A 14,840-nucleotide genomic window follows, 5' to 3' on the forward strand; every position below is an offset into this window, starting at 1 on the left:
ATCTTCTCTCCATAATGTAGCATGTTACATTTACAAAGCACCTTACTAATTAATCTCAGGGTTGTCTCTATGAAGCAATTTTTGCAGATGAGGATGCAGAGAGGGCATACATGACTGAGCAGTGTGTGAGAGAGGGAAGGAATGACCCTTATACAGAGGGTGAAATCCAAACATATACAGGAAATAAAATATTCACATATGTAGACAGGTAGCTATTACCCCAATCTACAAATGGATAATATGAGAAACAGATGTTAAGGGTTTTCCCTCAGTGATACTGTAGGCTAGGCATCTGCCTATCAAATCCCCAATAGGCACTTACTGTGTGAGAAAAGTTACCTAAAATACACACACACTCTCTCACTCTCTCTCCATGCCTTGGTTATTCCATTTTAAAGTGGGAATCATAACTGTTTACTTCACAGTGGTTATCTGTGGCCAAACTAAATTATATTTTTAAAGTATTATGGTCAGCTAATGGAAGAGAACCCAGGACTTCCTTGTAGCCAGCTTGTGCTCACTCCTTAAACCTTGGGGAAAGTAGTGAAAGCAAGATGATCATTATCACTTTTTTTTAGGGTAATTTTATTCAAAATTCTGTACCTGTGGCACTATACCATGAAATTTGCAAGAATCATAAGTGTACACTTATAAGCTCATCAGTGCCTGACTGGAGCTTCCAATGCTGCCCTTTTTTGGGAACTATAGCACAATATACAACTATGGCAACAGACTCTAGAAAGTGGTATTTGAGGTCCAATTAAAAGTCTGTGGAATTCACTGAGAAGGAATTATTCCAGTTTTGTGGCACAGATGTGTCTTTGGTGGTGAGTGGGCAGGACAGGGGGAAAAAATCTCATTGCATTACTAGATACAATAAAAGGGTTCCAAAAAGCAAAAAAAAATGTTTAAGGTATCGATTTTTGTGTGCCACAATCCTGATAAGATGCAAATAGCTCACAATAATGAAATCCAAATGTAAAGCATTAAAAAACAAAACAGAAAAAAACCCAAGCAACCAGTTTTCCCAAGTACCTTTGGTACTATTTTCTTGGAAATACCACATCTCTTGTGGAAAAATGCAAAACATTTGTAAGGTTATTGTTCTCCTTTCTTGATGGGTGAGCATCATTTATTTGCACCAGTACACAGCTTATTGTGTTATGATTGTACAAGTCCATGTACAATTTCTTTATAAAAAACCCTCCAAGATAAAAACACCCATTCATTTTTAAAAATAATTAAGTCTCACGTTTATCATCTTTCCTCTCCACTTTTTAAAGCTTTTTCATACTTTATGTTCTGTATTATATGCCACTAAGGACAATTATATCCTAAAATATGGTGATCACTACCAAATATGGTAATCCAGTATTAGACATTATTAATTCTCTCTAACCTGATTTATCATCTGCTTCTCTAGTAATGTATCAGAGGGGTAGCCGTGTTAGTCTGGATCTGTAAAAGCAGCAAAGAGTCCTGTGGCACCTTATAGATTAATAGATTTTTGGAGCATGAGCTTTCGTGGGTGAATACCCACTTCGTCAGAACATGCAGAATGACATGCATCTGACGAAGTGGGTATTCACCCACGAAAGCTCATGCTCCAAAACGTCTGTTAGTCTATAAGGTGCCACAGGACTCTTTGCTGCTTCTCTAGTAATGAAACACAGCATCCTATTTGGCTTGTGCACTGCATCTAGAAATTCAACAACAGCTTTTAAGAATTATCAAACAAATTCTGTGCTAGTCATTATGCTGGGGATTTTTTTAGTGTATTAACTGTGGATATCCTCATTTATATGCAACATTGTATATAGAATTTGCTCATTTATATACATAAAAATTAATGACTGACTCTTGCAGCCTTGTCTATTTGTGATCACTGTTTCTCATGTGATCCGTACTCACTTCACTTACCATAGTCTCATTACTTAATCAAATTAAATCTAAAATATTTCCTCTAATATTAAAAAAGGAAACAAAAAAACCCAGCTCCTCTATTAAATTGACAAAAAATCCCCTTCAGTTTTAACAGAGCTGGTCAACATTTTTTGCATGAAAATATTTACCCTTGAAAAATGTGAGTTTCTCAATATCAAACATTTCTTGAGAACATGTTGATTTCAGTGTAATTTTTTTTTCCAATTAGAAAATTTTAGACAACAAAATCTTCATCGTGAATTGAAATTTCAAAACAAAACCATTTTTGTTTCATTTTGACTTAAAACACTGTTTCCTCCTTTCAGTTTTTGGGAAATGTTTTTCATTTGGGGTGTTCGGATTTTCAGTTTTCTCCCTTTTCTCTTCCTTTTACTTAAACTGCAAAAAGAAAGTGTGGAAAGCTCCACTTCCCTCCCGCACTGCTACCATGGTGGGAAGGGGCAGGGGCATAAGGGGTTTCCTTGCACCCACTTACAATATTACATCACTGCAGGAGGTGCTGGAGATTTATTTTTAGCTCACTAGCACAAGTATGTCTCCTCAAGGTGGAAATTATATCTCCAGCCTGAAGTGTAGAAACAGTCTAAAGACAAGATGTGACAGGATGACACAAGCAAGTGGGTCAGGGACAGAGAAGACGTAGCAACAGTGTCAATTAACACTTCAGTTTTGTTACCTTGGCAAGATTCATATCCTTCATTTATGGACAGGTACTGTAAGGGTGTTAGGCACTTTCAGGTCCCATTGAACAACCAGGCCTCTCATGTATAAGGATTTAGGCCCCAGTTCTGCAAAGCATGTGGTAAAGCCCATTAATGGGGCAGATCCTCAGCTGGTGCAAATGGTGATCACTCAGCTGAAGTCAATAGAGGTCTAACAAATTACACCAGTTGAGAATCTGCCCCATTGACTTTGATGGGACTAAACAGGTGCTTAAATGTCTTTCTGAATAGGGACCATTTACTGAATTGAGGCCTTAAAAAGGATAAGTCATGACAGCTTTAACAGGAGTTTTCATGCTGGCAGGTGTAATCACAAATTGAGAATTAACTAATCATTTAAAGTTTAGCAACTTCAACTTTCTTATTGAAAGTAGAAATTACTTTCAATAAGCAGACGCAATAGTAAAGCTGTTTTGTTTTTAGAGTGATTTGGGGGATGTTAATTTCTGTAATCAATTAAGAGAACATGAGAAATAAATGTGGTTCTATCCAAACATGTACGTTTTCATTTAAATAAAACAGAAATAAAATGCACCCTCTCCAGCACTCTGATGACCTTCCAGATTTCTATGTACAGTATCTATGGATATTTAAGTATAATTAACAACTTCCATTTCAGTATTTAACTTCTTCAAGTTCTGGGTTTTTGGGGCGGTCAAAAGCTAATCAATCTTGCTCTCAAATGCTAATACAAGCAATTAAAAATAACATTAATTGAAATACTGCAGGGGCTGTTGGGTTTTTTTTTTATTTTAACCTCATGGCAACATTAATTTACAGTACTAATTAGTGAATTGCCCTTTGTATTATAAATCTTTGGAAGGGAGAACTGGCCTTTAAAGCCCAACAGAGAAATGCAGATGGTCACTGCACTTTCAGTAAGCCTGCATGCCAGCACTCGGAATATTTATTTTACCTGGTAGACCATTTGTGATGGAATATATTATTTACAATGAAAACTATTAATTTCTTTTGCAGACAATAATGCATTGCCCATTTGTACTGTTGTAAAACTTATAAATCTGCCCTGTAGAATAAAATAATATTCCATCAATGCCCTAATTAAAATCAAGAAAATACCTCTATCTTCTACAGGACTATAGGAGAAGGTAAATTGTAAATAAGATACACTATAAAACGTAACAATGGAAGAATGAGTAAGAAACACAAATAAGATAAAGACTCCATAAGAAACACAAATAAAATAAACAATATACATTAGTTTTGAGTAAATGTGGTTTAAGAACTTTTATTGTGCTATTTGATATTAACAATTGACAATGTACAAAACATTAAATAAAAATTAAATCATTCATATTTTACCTTTTTTTTTGTTTATGTAAATCCAGTTTAACATTAGGGATATTCAACCCTCTATCCCATGTCACTTACAGTATCTTCATTGCATAGAAACTATCTTCAAGTGAACATGAAAGACATCCAGAAGTGTAACATAAGCTCAAGGAGACTTTGATTTAACAGCAGGGCTGAGCACCCTTAGTGATCACACTATAATCTGTGCTAACAAGTGAGCCCTAATTCTCTTTTTGATCTACCATTACAGCACTTTCCTGATAATACTGGGCTCAATTTTGCAACATGCTATCAGTGGGATTTGAGGGTATACCATAGATTATTAGTGTTGGAAGGGACCTCAGGATATCATCTAGTCCAACCCCCTGCTCAAAGCAGGGCCAATCCCCAAATAGCCCCCTCAGGGATTGAACTCACAACCCTGGGTTTAGCAGGCCAATGCGCAAACCACTGAGCTATCCCTCCCTCCTATATGTCATATTCTATGAGGTGTGTGGCATATTCCAGGATTGGGACCATTGACAGGAAGTTTTTTGGCTTTTTAAAAAGACTGGGAATAAAATGTGTCATACTTTACTTCCTATGCAAGCAGAGCACTAGGCAGTGCCAGCTATCATAGTGTTCCTAGGCACATGCTTAGATAGCTATAACAATGGGAGGGTGGAAAGTAATAGTTTCAGACTTATGAGTCAACAAGAAGTGAAGGAAAATTATCTCTTTAAGGTGGAGTTGGTCAATCCCAGAAGGACTGTGTAATGTCACTATAGAATTCCTATTTATGATGTTCATTAGGCAGGTATACAATGAACACAGCTGTAAAGGTCTGACAAACCAGAAATCCAAGTAGGGCTCTCTTACAATAGAAAGTAATGCTGTCCCTGACTGTATGGATTAGCGGTAGGATCTCCTGCTATGCGAAGCCAATGGTCTCATTTCGCAAAAGCAGGAAACCCAAATTAAGAGAGACTTGAAGCATTCAATAAATCTACTCAAGGATCTAGATCCCAAACCACAAAATCAAACAGCCTGCATACTGCATGAAAATATAAAAACTGGATTGATTAGACTCTCACTGATATTTCACTGTTCATGCAGTGCAAAAGTGGAACTGTCAAGCATGGTGCAGAAGTGATTAGTTACTAACAAAAATGCTGATTCAATTACACATTATATTATTTGGGTTGTTGTTATGATTTGCCTTAAAGCCCTATCTTCACCTTGCATGAATATCAAGAGTTGCACACAGTCCTTCTTACACAATATGCTTGAGAGCGATGTTAGATCATACTCTCTATTGTTGGCTTTTATTTCAATAAAAAACTACAGGAAGTCTGGTTGAAAGGACTCCTCAGGACTCTCCCCTGGCCTGCTTTGTTTCAAACATGCCTGTGCTGTAAATAACCCTGATAAGCAACAGATATTAGCCACAAAAGTTTATGACCCATCTCCTTGGCTGAATCTGAAGTGCACACAGGATAACTCAGGGGAGAATCTCTATCATGTGTTGGATGCTAGTGACCCTATGGGACCAATCTAGCAGCCAATGATGGTAATACTGGGAGTGTAGACAAGGATTTCATGTCAGTCTATGCTATGCTCAGTAAAAATGCTGGCAGCCAGTGTTGCCTTGTCTACACTAAGGTTCTCAATATTGCCACCATTGGTGGAGTTGCACTGGTTTTAGCAATACTGGAAAATTAAAGAAAAAAATGCCTAATGCAAACAAGAAAGTGAATAAAATGCTCCTTGAAACTGATGCACATTAGAACAAAGCAGTCAGGCACAAAAGGAGAGAAGAGAAAAAGAAGAACAAAAGAAGCTTACTCCAAAGTGAGGAGAGAAAAATCACACCAATGGAGCATAACTGCAGTCCCAGCTTTGCTCTGAAAGCTGCTGCTGCCAACAACCCTCACACTGAAGTTAGTGAGACCAAGTCTTCCATCTCTAATGTCAAGGGCCAGGATGTTAATTTTTATAGAAATAGATTTTAAGCAGATATTCAAATGTTATTGCAACTTGAAGTTTATTATGAACTTTGCCTTTTGGATCCTGATAAGCCAGACAACCCAGAGAGGAGGCATGCGACTCCTATGTGAAAAAAAGAGTACGTGTAATATTTAACTTCAACATAAGAGCTGACTATAAAATTCGTATTCTTCATTAATCTATTTCCCCAGCTGTAAATGGGAAAATTAATAATAATAATAATACCTACTGTACCCATCCTTTGAAAAGCACTTAGAGATGCTGGGATGAAAGACACTACACAGAGTAACAGCAAAGTGTTATTAGTTTCTCTCTTTCTCTCTCCTCTGTGCACACCCAACACAAACGCCAGAGAAAAATAAAGTCTTAATCCTACCAGAGCACATTGTTATAAAACAGTGGAACAGGTAAAATAGATGTGGCTTTTATAATAAGAAAGGAACAAAGCTAGCAATCTTACTCATTCATATATTAAGTCTTCTGGTCTTTTGCGAACAGCTGCTGTCATAACTTTCCTACTCAGATCTGAACCTTAGAGTTCAGAACATGAGAAGCTAGCATGAAACCTCCAAACTTAATTACCAGGTTGGATCTGATATTGCTGCCACCAGCCAGAAAATTCCAGTGTCTGGCTCACTCTGGTCTCCCCAAAACCTTCCCTGGGGGACCCCAAGACTCAGATGCCCTGAGTCTCACCACAAAGGGAAATAACCCACTTCCCTTCCCCCTCTTTACCTCCTCCCAGATTTCCCCGCCCTGGGTACTCTAGGATATTCCCTGCTTCAAGTCCTTGAAACACAAGTACCGAGAGATCAAATCTCTCTCTCCCCTCACCCAGAGGATATGCAAAGTCAGGCTTAGTAAATCTAACACAAAGAGATTTTCCCCCTCTCTTCGTTCCTTAGCCTTAACCAGTGAAAAAACTCAAACAGATCTTAAAAAGAAAGCTTTATATAAAAAGAAAGAAAAAGACATAAAAATGGTCTCTGTATCAAGGTGACAATATACAGGGTCAATTGCTTAAAAGAAAAAATGAATAAACAGCCTTACCCAAAAAGAATACAATTTAACACATTCCAGCAACTACACACATGTAAATACAACAAAACAATATAAACCTATTGTCTTACTATCCTTGTACTTACAACTTGGAAACAGAAGATTAGAAAGCCTGGAGATAGAGAGATCACTCTCATAGCCGAGAGGGCCACCGAACCCAGACAAAGAACACCCACCCAAAACTTCCCTCCCTTGACATTTGAAAAATCTTGTTTTCTGATTGGTCCTCTGGTCAGGTGTTTGGTTCCCTTTGTTAACCCTTTAAAGGTAAAAGAACATTAACCCTTAGCTATCTGTTTATGACAGCTGCACATTGTACGTATCACATGTAAGAGCAAAACAACTTGTTTTTAATCTAAGCATCAGAGCTGTGTGTTTCATTTCTAGGAAAGGTTTACAGTTTTTCATATTACTTTTCCTATTGCAAATGCTTCTTTTTATAAAGAGTGATTTCAACTTTTTTCTCCCCATTGTCAGAGGCGGAAGGCTGTTTGGTATTGTACACTGAACCCTTTGCTATAACAGGGCTCTTTTCTTTGGCTCAGATGTGAGCTTTGTTACAGCAAGAGTATACTGACAAAATTTTCAAAGCTGTGTGAATAAATGTTAAAGGGATCCCATCAACTTCAAGATTCACATTTCTGTCTGACAACTTTTTACCTACGGTGAGCCAAATTGTGCCTTTTGGCACAGCCCTGCACAAGTCTTGGTCCAGAACCTGCCCCACGCCTGGAGGCGCTGTGCTTGAGAGAGGTCCTTCTGACGTGCAATTCCTACGCTGCTGCCCCTTCTCCTTGGTATAAGGTGGGGCAGGAATTATATTTATAAGATTGCTCAAACTGAAAGAATTAGAAGGGGTGTGTGTGTGTGTGTGTGTGTGTGTGTTAAATCCTATACTTGTGTTGATTTGCTTTCTTCATTTGTCAACACTTTCTGTATAATTGTTTTCAAAATAATCCTTTTCTTCTGCTTGTTTGGGGCTTTCACGCAGCCTCAGAAGAAAGAAAAGCATATGAACACAGGAGAAGGTGGCTGTAAAATTACAAGAGCTGGCAGAAAAGTCACAGGTAGTTGAAACTACTTGTAGCTCACATTTAAAACAATTAGATTTCAAGCTGACAGTGTTCCTTTAAACATACAGTTTAAAACACAGTTGCCAAATCCACTACAAGGTAACTTGCCAGTTATTTTACTTCCTCCCTTCTTACACAACAAAGAAAACCATGTATTCCTAACTGAATCTGTCAGTTTAATTATTTTATAAAAACACATAGACTAGTCAGCATTTTCTAAAAATTTTTTTTTATTTTACCGTATATGGCTTCTTAGGAAGGAGACAGCTCTTGGTATCAAAAGGCAGATCATCACAGCTCTTCAGTTGATTTTGTTAGCCCATTGTTGGAGATAACTTTGGCATATTCTATTGCTGATCGGTAAGGAACACGAGGGAGAGCTGGGTTTTCAAAGTCAACATGGAAAAGTCCAAATCGACAGCTATATCCACAAGTCCATTCAAAGTTGTCAAGGAGGGACCACACAAAATATCCTTTAAGATGGACATCATCAAGAGAGATGGCTGAAATTAACACAACAAATGTAACCTTACAGATGTAGAACATATATAGCTTGTTTAAATGAATCCACAAGTTCCATAGAATCTCTATGGATAGTAATTCCATGCTCTAATAAGAATATAACATTAGGGATCTATTATCGACCACCTGACCAGGACAGTGATAGTGACGATGAAATGCTAAGGGAGATTAGAGAGGCTGTCAAAATAAAGAACTCAATAATAGTGAGTGATTTCAATTATCCCCATATTGACTGGGTACATGTCACCTCAGGACGAAATGCAGAGACAAAATTTCTCGATACTTTAAATGACTGCTTCTTGGAGCAGCTGGTATGGGAACCCACAAGGGGAGAGGCAATTCTCGAGCTAGTCCTGAGTGGAGCACAGGATCTGGTCCAAAAGGTAACTATAACAGGACCGCTTGGAAATAGTGACCATAAAATAACATTTAACATCCCTTTGGTGGGAAGAACACCTCAACAGCCCAACACAGTAGCATTTAATTTCAGAAAGGGGAACTATGCAAAAATGAGGAGGTTAGTTAAACAGAAATTAAAAGGTACAGTGACTAGAGTGACATCCCTGCAAGTTTCATGGACACTTTTCAAAGACACCATAATAGAGGCCCAACTTAACTGTATACCCTAAAGTAAAAAACACCGTAAAAGAACTAAAGAAAGAGCCATCTTGGCTTAACAACCATGTAAAAGAAGCAGTGAGAGATAAAAAGGCATCTTTTAAAGAGTAGAAGTCAAATCCTAGTGAGGTAAATAGAAAGGAGCATAAACACTGCCAAATTAAGTGTAACAATGTAATAAGAAAAGCTAAAAAGGAGTTTGAAGAACAGCAGGCCAAAAACTCAAAAGTACCTCCCATAAGGTTTTATGGGAATATGACATAACTAGAATATGTTTTGTGCTGCCTGTGCCATGTAACATATCTCTGTAAAGGTTATGGTCTACTGTATCTATTCATCCTATTTGTACACATATATCATTTTGTACTTGAGGTTAAGAATATTGGCTGTATACTTGCTTGATTTCTAAGCAAACTTTGTGAGGCATTTGGCCAGCTTCTTTAGGAAGGAATTTGCAAGCTTAAGTACCCGATCAGGAAGCACTTGGGGGAACAATGCATCTTGGAATGCTCCAATCCACACAAGAAGTCTTCCTGGAGACATACAAGGTGCCATGTGGACAATGGCTTCTGCCTGTAAAGACTGTGAGTCATGCATGGACATGTGACTTGCCCAAAGTGACTCCAGGTCTCCACCCACAAGAGAAAGTCTATTTAAACCCATGGGAGCCCCTCCATAGTGGTCTTCAACTAGCTAAAGAGAGAGCCGCTCCACCCCCTAGGGTACTTGGAAGAAACTGGAACAAAGGGGTGTGAGTGATTGCTGAATCCAGGCTAAAAGGAGATTAGTCTGTAAAAGGGAGCATTCTGGAACTGGTGAGGATCTTACCTGTATTCAGTTTGATAGGACATAGATTTGCGCATTTTATTTTATTTTGCTTGGTGACTTACTTTGTTCTGTCTGTCACTACTTGGAACCACTTAAATCCTGCTTTCTGTATTTAATAAAATCACTTTTTACTTATTGATTAACTCAGAGTATGTATTAATACCTGGGGGAGCAAACAAATATGAAATTGCGGAACTATTAACTATGGTTTGTAACCTGTTCTATAAATCAGCTTCCTACTCAATGACTGGAAGATAGCTAATGTAACCCCAATATTTAAAAAGGGCTCTAGAGGTGATCCTGCAATAACAGACCGGTAAGTCTAATGTCAGCACCCGGCAAATTAGTTGAAACAATAGTAAAGAATAAAATTCAGACGCAGAAGAACATAAACTGTTGGGCAACAGTCAACATGGTTTCTATAAAGGGAAATCATGTCTTACTAATCTATTAGAGTTCTTTGAAGGGGTCAACAAACATGTGGACAAGGGAGAGCCAGTGGACATAGTGTACTTAGATTTCCAGAAAACCTTTGACAAGGACCCTCACCAAAGGCTTTTACGCAAATTAAGTTGTCATGGGATAAGAGGGAAGATCCTTTCATGGATTGAGAACTGGTTAAAAGACAGGGAACAAAGGGTAGGAATAAATGGTAAATTCTCAGAATGGAGAGGGGTAACTAGTGGTGTTCCCCAAAGGTCCGTCCTAGGACCAATCTTATTCAACTTATTCATAAATGATCTGGAGAAAGGGGTAAACAGTGAGGTGGCAAAGTTTTCAGATGGTACTACACTGCTCAAAATAGTTAAGACCAAAGCAGACTGTGAAGAACTTCAAAAAGATCTCACAAAACAAAGTGATTGGGCAACAAAATGGCAAATGAAATTTAATGTGGATAAATGTAAAGTAAGGCACATTGGAAAAAATAACCCCAACTATTCATACAATATGATGGGGGCTAATTTAGCTACAACTAATCAGGAAAGAGATCTTGGAGTCATCATGGATAGTTCTCTGAAGACGTCCATGCAGTATGCAGCAGCAGTCAAAAAAGCAAACAGGATGTTAAGAATCGTTCAAAAAGGGATAGAGACTAGACAGAGAATTGCCCTTATATAAATCCATGGTACACCCACATCTTGAATACTGCATACAGATGTGGTCTCCTCATCTAAAAAAAGATATACTGGCATTAGAAAAAGTTCAGAAAAGGACAACTAAAATGATTAGGGGGTTGGAACGGGTCCCATATGAGGACAGATTAAAGAGGCTAGGACTTCTCAGTTTGGAAAAGAGGAGACTAAGGGGGGATATGACTGAGGTATATAAAATCATGAGTGGTGTGGAGAAAGTGAATAAGGAAAAGTTATTTACTTGTTCCCATAATATAAGAATTAGGGGCCACCAAATGAAATGAAGGGACAGCAGGTTTAAAACAAATAAAAAGGAAGTTCTTCTTCACACAGTGCACAGTCAACCTGTGGAACTCCTTGCCTGAGGAGGTTGTGAAGGCGAGGACTATAACAGGGTTTAAAAGAGAACTAGATACATTCATGGAGGTGAAGTCCATTAATAGCTATCAGCCAGGATGGGTAAGGAATGGTGTCCCTAGCCTCTGTTTGTCAGAGGGTGGAGATGGATGGCAGGAGAGAGATCACTTGATCATTACCTGTTAGGTTCACTCCCTCTGGGACACCTGGCATTGGTCACTGTCAGTAGACAGGATACTGAGCTGGATAGACCTTTGGTCTGATGCAGTATGGCCATTCTTATGTTGAGATTAACTGAATTTTTTTTTTCCACTTTTTGACAGTACCTGCTATGGCAAAAACTGTGTAAATATCAATACTGACAGCCCATGAAAAGATATATTCTTTGCCAGGATAGTAGCTCAGAGAACTGGTCTGCTTTTACTTTCCTGGAGCATCCCAGGCAGTAAGGTAAAGAGAAGGATTAGCAGAGCTGGATATGACAGTGCTTTACTGTTCAATGTTTGGTCCTATACACTGCTGTCAGTCTCACACTTTCATAGCCACTACAACTCACTAAACTACAAAAAGGACAGTTGACTTTATGCGGAACTCTCTATAACAAGACAATAGGAGCCTTTTTGGCTGCATTCTACCAAGCTAGCTCAAAGGTGAATACAAGACAATACCCAGTGTAGACCTTCTCTATTCAAAATGTCTTAATTTCTTAAAATAGACAGGCCAAGAAAGTGAAAAATATTCTTCAAACAATTCCTTATAAAACAAAATCCTGAAACCTAGAACATATGCCATGCTCTTTCCTCTTTTCACAGCTAAAACTTCCAACCCCTCAGAAGTGACTCATTGATTTAGGGACTGGGTTTTAAAGTGTTCTCTAATTCTGTACAGTATATACGTCATGTTGAGTAAAGTTGCCCACTTGCGCATAAACGTGATCACATAACATACAACAGAAGGAAAATAATGTGCACAATTTACTTTTGAAACAATATTTTAAATCCCAAATTCATCAATATGTAACATACATATTTCCTGAACCAAAGCTAAAGTTGCCATTCATTGTTTGACTGACCTCTGCTGCAGTTGTATATGATGCAGGGACATACGTGAGAGAAAAAGGTTGAAAAAATAATCAAGTGATAATTTGTCTGACTAGCTGGTGGTTTCCTTGAATAAAATATGAAGAGCAATTGCATGAAAATTGATAATGCACATATAACTTGGATAATCAAAAAGCAAGCAAAAATTAAGTATACAAAAACCTGGATTCCTTTGATTGGTTTAACTAGGAAGATAAAACAAAACTAATCTGCTTCTTTCTTCCATATTCCTGGAACTGTAATTGTGTGTGTCACTAATTATATATTTGCATAATTTTTGAACAAAATGTAACAGAAAATCAGTGTATCAACAATAAATGCTGTTTCTCCTGTAAACCAAAGGGAAGAACAGGAAAAAGTAATCTTTTAAATTGCCACTAATTCCACAGCAGCCATGAATATTCAGAAGCAATGGTGGGAACATGCCTCTGCTTTTTGTCACAGAAAAATATTTAGGTATAGAATTGCTTAGGTACAATCCAAAAAGAGTCTGACATAGTCTCTGAACTACACAATGCTGTGCTATTGTTAGGAAATAAACCACTGAGGAACCTACTGTACATGTCTTTCTGCGTCCAATAGACAAAATAGGGAATAAAACATCATCATGTGACTTGTCAATTTGATTTATGAGGTACCTAAATCTTGGATGGGGGGGAACTTGTGTATGAAATCTCAACTCAAAACAGCACTGCACATAAAGATAACTAAGACTGACAGGGATGGGTGTTGGTCCAAGGAAGCTGGAACAAATGTGATAAGCACGGCTCTTCTTGTGTTTCTAGTGCTTTTGACTTAAAACTATTAAAAGGGAGGGGGAGGAGAAGACAAGTCAAATAAAAGATGAGAGACAAAAATAATATCCATAGCGAACTTTTGATACACTGCTGCCTTGATAATAGGACATTCTCCAAATAGTGAATTTCATGCCGATACTTTGATTAGAAAACACATTAGGAGCTCATTATTTCTAAGCCTTGAGCACGATTTCCCAACATTCCTAGTTAAACTGTGCACTCTCTCTATACTGCACAGGCCCATTAAAGGCTTTTCTTTTTTTTTTTTTTATAAATGATAGTCCCTCCCAAAGTTCAATAAAGGGTATTTTCACTGCAGTTTCAAAATACAAATACCTCATGCTTCTAACAATTATGATTAATTTGTTTCTCGCCACCTTTAGAGAACAGGACAAGACACATCTCTTTACAAAGGCCTTTCCAGTTTTGACAGGGCTGACAAGCTTTTGCTCACCTAGGATATCTTTTTACACTGGACTCATCTAAGTAAGTTAGGAGAGAACAGACCACGATTGGATAGCAACTGCCTCTTTTAATCTTTGCTGTGCTGTCTAGATACTATGATGTCAGGCACGACATAAATAGACATAGATCTCTCTGCCCCCATTATGCCATTAATCAACATAACTGGAAGTTGTGCTAATTACTCTACCAGTGTGAGTGGCCACAATAGCTGAAGGAGATCCTTTAGGTGTACTGCCAAGTATCTAATTTGTCTTGTCATTTTTCACATTAACTATCTATTGCTTGTAGGGTGACTTCTCTGTACTCATTTTTCCTTGATAGCTCTGCTACCTTTGACATCATAAGCCACCTAGCTCTCCACCATCCTCTCATCCTTGGATTTCTGCAACACTGGCTACTTGCTTCTTCACCTAGTTGACAACTCCTTCAGTATTACTATTAATGGATCCTCTCCTTCCCTTCCTGTCTCTGCCAGCATTTCCCATGCTCTGTCATCATTCCTCTCCACAGTTATCCCTTAGGTGACCTTGTCTGTTCCCACAGTCTCTCTTATCTCCACAGGCTAATGACTCTTTAATCTACTTGTCCAGGCTTACATCACGTCTCTGCAATATCTTCTACTGGACTTCCCACCACTTCCTCCAGCGTTATATGGCTAAAAATGAACATCCAGTGTCTGCTTCCAGCTTTACCTGTCATTGACAACTACCCTCCAAATAACTGAAGCTTGCAACCTTGGGGTAATATGCCTCCTCCTCATGCTTTTCTCATCACTTCCAGGGTCTCACCAAGTCTTATCACTTCTTTCTCTACAACACTTCTAGCCTCTTTCCCTTCCTCTCCACCCCCACTGCTTAAAGTTTGCTTCACCTCTTCGTTCTTGCCCTCTCACCTGAACCACTGTAAACACCTCCTCTCCCAT

The 14,840-nt window shown here is 38.3% G+C and overlaps 1 protein-coding gene across 3 annotated transcripts in view; it reads right to left on the reverse strand.

The window, feature by feature from the left end:
* Positions 1 to 14,840, reverse strand: part of LOC127048209 (cytosolic beta-glucosidase-like) — a 98,588-nt gene that overhangs the window by 12,903 nt on the left and 70,845 nt on the right. Inside the window, exons 6-7 of one of the 3 annotated variants that reach the window (XM_050947772.1) lie at positions 8,338 to 8,601; positions 7,206 to 7,284 (exon numbers count right to left, since the gene is read on the reverse strand). The exons of 1 other annotated variant lie outside the window; for it this stretch is intronic. In XM_050947772.1, the coding sequence (XP_050803729.1) occupies positions 8,390 to 8,601 (212 nt within the window). In that variant the 3' untranslated portion in view covers positions 7,206 to 7,284; positions 8,338 to 8,389. Of the gene's footprint in view, positions 1 to 6,888; positions 7,285 to 8,337; positions 8,602 to 14,840 lie in introns of those variants that run through there. One more of the 3 variants, XM_050947773.1, reaches the window with a different exon arrangement.

The sequence above is a fragment of the Gopherus flavomarginatus genome, chromosome 3, assembly GCF_025201925.1.
Source record: "Gopherus flavomarginatus isolate rGopFla2 chromosome 3, rGopFla2.mat.asm, whole genome shotgun sequence".
NCBI lineage: Eukaryota > Metazoa > Chordata > Testudines > Testudinidae > Gopherus > Gopherus flavomarginatus.